The sequence below is a fragment of the Rhinopithecus bieti genome, unplaced genomic scaffold (genome assembly GCF_001698545.2).
Source record: "Rhinopithecus bieti isolate Rb0 unplaced genomic scaffold, ASM169854v2 scaffold_9237, whole genome shotgun sequence".
NCBI lineage: Eukaryota > Metazoa > Chordata > Mammalia > Primates > Cercopithecidae > Rhinopithecus > Rhinopithecus bieti.
In genome coordinates, this window is record NW_016806263.1 from 1,274,446 (window position 1) to 1,277,926 (window position 3,481).

Here is a 3,481-nt window from a genome sequence, read left to right on the forward strand (position 1 = left end):
CCCCGCGGCCGGCGCTGCCTCGGGGTGTCGCCCGTGCTGTGGGCGCGCGCGCTGCCGAGGCTCCGCGGCCGTTGACAGCTCCTCGGGCGGGTTCCGCGCGCACCGCCAAGGCTCCCGCGGCCGTGCCAGGCCAGGTGTGCGCTAGAAGGGGTCTGCGGCCGGGAAAGTTGTGTCCGGGTCCCTGCACCGCCCTCGGAAAGTCTTAGGTTGGCGGGCATCTCCACGTCTCGGAGCCAAAACGTGAGAAGCACACGGCTGATCTCTTAGTTATATTCATGCCAAGGTGACTTTTTTTGTTCTGTATTTTAAGTGAACTTGAACCATAGAGACCTGTTAACTTGCCCTCCAAATAGATTTTTCACAGACAGCTGACAGTGTGGTAGTGACCATGAAGTTCGGTAGTTTTGCCCAGCACAGAAATATGTAACACTCCATGAAATGTTGCATCCGAACTTTTCTTAAACTGAAACTTAAGCCAAAAAAATTGCTGGATGAGAAAATGTGTACTTATGAATGCTACATTCAGTGACCAGTTTTAAAGGTATTGTTACAATGTTACAATTCCTATAAGATCTAGGTTTTTATTCTCATTAAAAAAATTTTTTTTAAACTTGCATTAGTATTCATATTGCAGTTGCAAATTAGTTTTAAATGAAAAAAGATTTTGAGATGGATGTCTTCTTGAATATAGAGGGAACCCAGCGTTTTAATTCCTCAAACTTTAAACAGCAACTGAACCATAACTCCATTAAATTTCTTCCAACTAAAAAATTATTTCTGTTGTCCAAAAGGGACTGTGTTAGCTGTTATTTCCTGCAGTTCATGCAAATAACTTTAAGTTGTGAGGCTGATTACATCATTGATTGTACTTGAGTATTGAAATTTTAAGAGTACTTAAGGGGCATAAAGTTGATCAGATGAGATTCTAGTTGATTTGCTGATTCCCAGAACTGGACATAGGTTCGATTTTGAAGCAGTCTATATGAAAATTACAGACTGTCTTGTTTGGTCTTTTTCAACTAACCACTTAAAAATTCTCAACCGTACTTTATTTGGTTTAGTTCTCAGTTAAACATTTGCTTTCAAGAGTATTTACTTTCTGAATTGGCAGGATCTAAGTAAGTCAAAATATCAAATCTCTCAACTGTGTGTTCACTTACTTAGACTTGAATATTAAAAGCACTCTTGTAAATAGAAATAGATGTAGCCAGGCTTCACTATACTTTCTTTAAAATATTTCTCAGTTGCAGGAAAGCCACCATTTTAAAAGCCCTTTTTTCTTGTTTGCATGGAGAGGAAATGAAGTTGTTTGAAGCCTATTGATGAGCACAGATCTTGAGCTTGCAGTATCACTTCACACTTCTTCCCTGGCTTTTTCTGGGACTGGATACCTGGACTTCCATGGACTTCATTATTCCACGTATCCATTCTTCACCAACATGGTTCACCATGTTTAAGGCTGGATTTTTTTTAACCCATAGTTGCAGGAAGTCATTATCAGGGAGATGCCTCCAGGTTTAGCTGTTGGGGTAGTCTTTGTTCTTTCCCCAGTTCCATTGATTTTGTGTGAGAAGATGTCAGTGGCCACTCCTGCTTTAACAAGTCACACTAGCCTTGGCAATCAGGATTTAGGTGAGAATTCCAAATTCCAGGAGTGTTTCAGCTGGAGCCACTGGCCAGTGTTCTCTCTGAGCCTCCACATGAGCCCTGCCTTCTTTTCCCCTGGTGTCCCTGCTCTGCTAAGTCACATAGCTCCTGCCACTGCTAGCACCCCGCCTGTAGCTCTGATAACCACATTTGTTAGAAGTTTCTCCACTAGAGACTGAATTATTTTAGTCCTTCTTCAGTGCCCAGGCTGCTGAGTCTAGTGCTGCCCTCTTCCCCTGCTCTGTAATCCTTCCTTCCCCTCCTTTTAAGAATTTTAAAAAACGATTCCATAGGAGCTGGCCTGGGTCAGAGGGCCTTTGAGTGGCAGCACCTAGAGTCATTTGGATAGCATTTCTCCCTGAATCAAACTAGTCCTCCAAGGCTAGATGCTTGGACTTAAGGTATTACTTGTCGATTTTTTATATTCTTGTGTGCCTCTGAGAGTCTAGCAGCCCTGCTCTTGAGCTGTAGATCCCCCTGCAAGTTAAGGCAGCCTTTGGCTTTTCTTTTTGAAAGTCATAATTTTAGTGTCTTGGTGGCTGAACCGTCAGTTCTAAAGTCCCCTTTATCATTTCTCACAAGGAATTTAGAGCTCCTACAGATGAGACATTTGTTGATCAGTCCCAACAGCCTAGAATTCCCTGAATGAATGTACATGTTAAGTACTTATCCAAACTCTTTCCATCTGAATAAAATAAATCAAAATGTGGTATCTGAGGTTCATTTTTTGTTTTATATCTCTCCTTGTTGATTTATATGTTTAGAAACTAGATATGTATGTTTGTATGAACAGCTATATATGCTATATATTGTATTATACATGTGTCTCCATTAAGTCTAAGCTTTCATTTCCTCATCACTTCGTTCTCAGAACTCCGTTCTGACTTATATTTAGCCTGGCAATAGGCTGAAGCATGTCTCAGATGTGAGTACTTACACCTTTTAACGTAGTTAGAATTGGGAATCCCACTCATCATTCCTATTTTTATTTGCTCTCTCAGAATGGTCATTGTGTATTCCCTTGTTGCATATGTGGTTACTGGCCTTAGACTCTGGATATGGTGGTTATCAAGAACTGCAGATTGATCTCTTCTGTATTTTCTTCCTGTCCTTAAAAATACTACCAACTTCTGTTGTTCCTTTTGACATAAAACCAAATAATCAATATTAGGTTTTTGTGCTTGTTCCCCACTCGATTCATCTGCAGAAGTCTTAGGCAGGAGAGTTTCTGTGTAGCCATATTTTTATTTAGGAATCTAAGTCCAGCAAATCAACTTTGGACTAAACATTAGGAAATCTGTGTTTTTGGCTTGGTTGAGTTGTTGAACTGCTTTGTAAACTCTGTGTTTGCTTAGACTGCTTGCCTAATCCATTTGGTTCTGTTTCATAATGCCACTACTAGATAGTTCAGTATCTGAGGCATCTAGGTTGGTTATAGTCACCGTGGAGACTTAACAGAATGCTTGGTGTAAATAAGGGTAGGTAGCACCTGTGAGGATGAAACATTACCTGTGTAATGCAGGTGTTGGAGATGCATGGGGATAGGTATTGCTTGTAAAACAAGAAAGTCTGAAGTCAAGTATAGGTGAACATATTGTTTCTACTGGTAACAGTGCCATGAACCCATTTCTTTTCTCCTTTAGTAGTGACTCCAGACTTCTAAAACTTCAACTTATTATGCATCTCTTTTGCCTCTCTCCTCTCTCTCTTTTTTTTTTTTTTTTTTTTTGAGACGGAGTCTCGCTCTGTCGCCCGGGCTGGAGTGCAGTGTCCGGCTCTCAGCTCACTGCAAGCCCCGCCGCCCGGGTTTACGCCATTCTCCTGCCTCAGCCTC

The 3,481-nt window shown here is 41.5% G+C and overlaps 2 protein-coding genes across 4 annotated transcripts in view; one reads left to right on the plus strand and one right to left on the minus strand.

Moving 5' to 3' along the window:
* The window catches only part of LOC108531756 (uncharacterized), a 1,886-nt gene extending 1,668 nt beyond the window's left edge, over positions 1-218 (minus strand). The window contains exon 1 of the mRNA XM_017875360.1: positions 104-218. Coding sequence (XP_017730849.1) covers positions 104-218 — 115 coding nt within the window. The remainder of the gene's footprint in view (positions 1-103) is intronic.
* The window catches only part of TAPT1 (transmembrane anterior posterior transformation 1), a 75,918-nt gene that overhangs the window by 1,366 nt on the left and 71,071 nt on the right, over positions 1-3,481 (plus strand). Inside the window, exon 1 of one of the 3 annotated variants that reach the window (XM_017875340.1) lies at positions 91-283. The exons of 1 other annotated variant lie outside the window; for it this stretch is intronic. The gene's annotated coding sequence lies outside the window, so the exon portion shown is untranslated. Of the gene's footprint in view, positions 1-90; positions 284-3,481 lie in introns of those variants that run through there. One more of the 3 variants, XM_017875337.1, reaches the window with a different exon arrangement.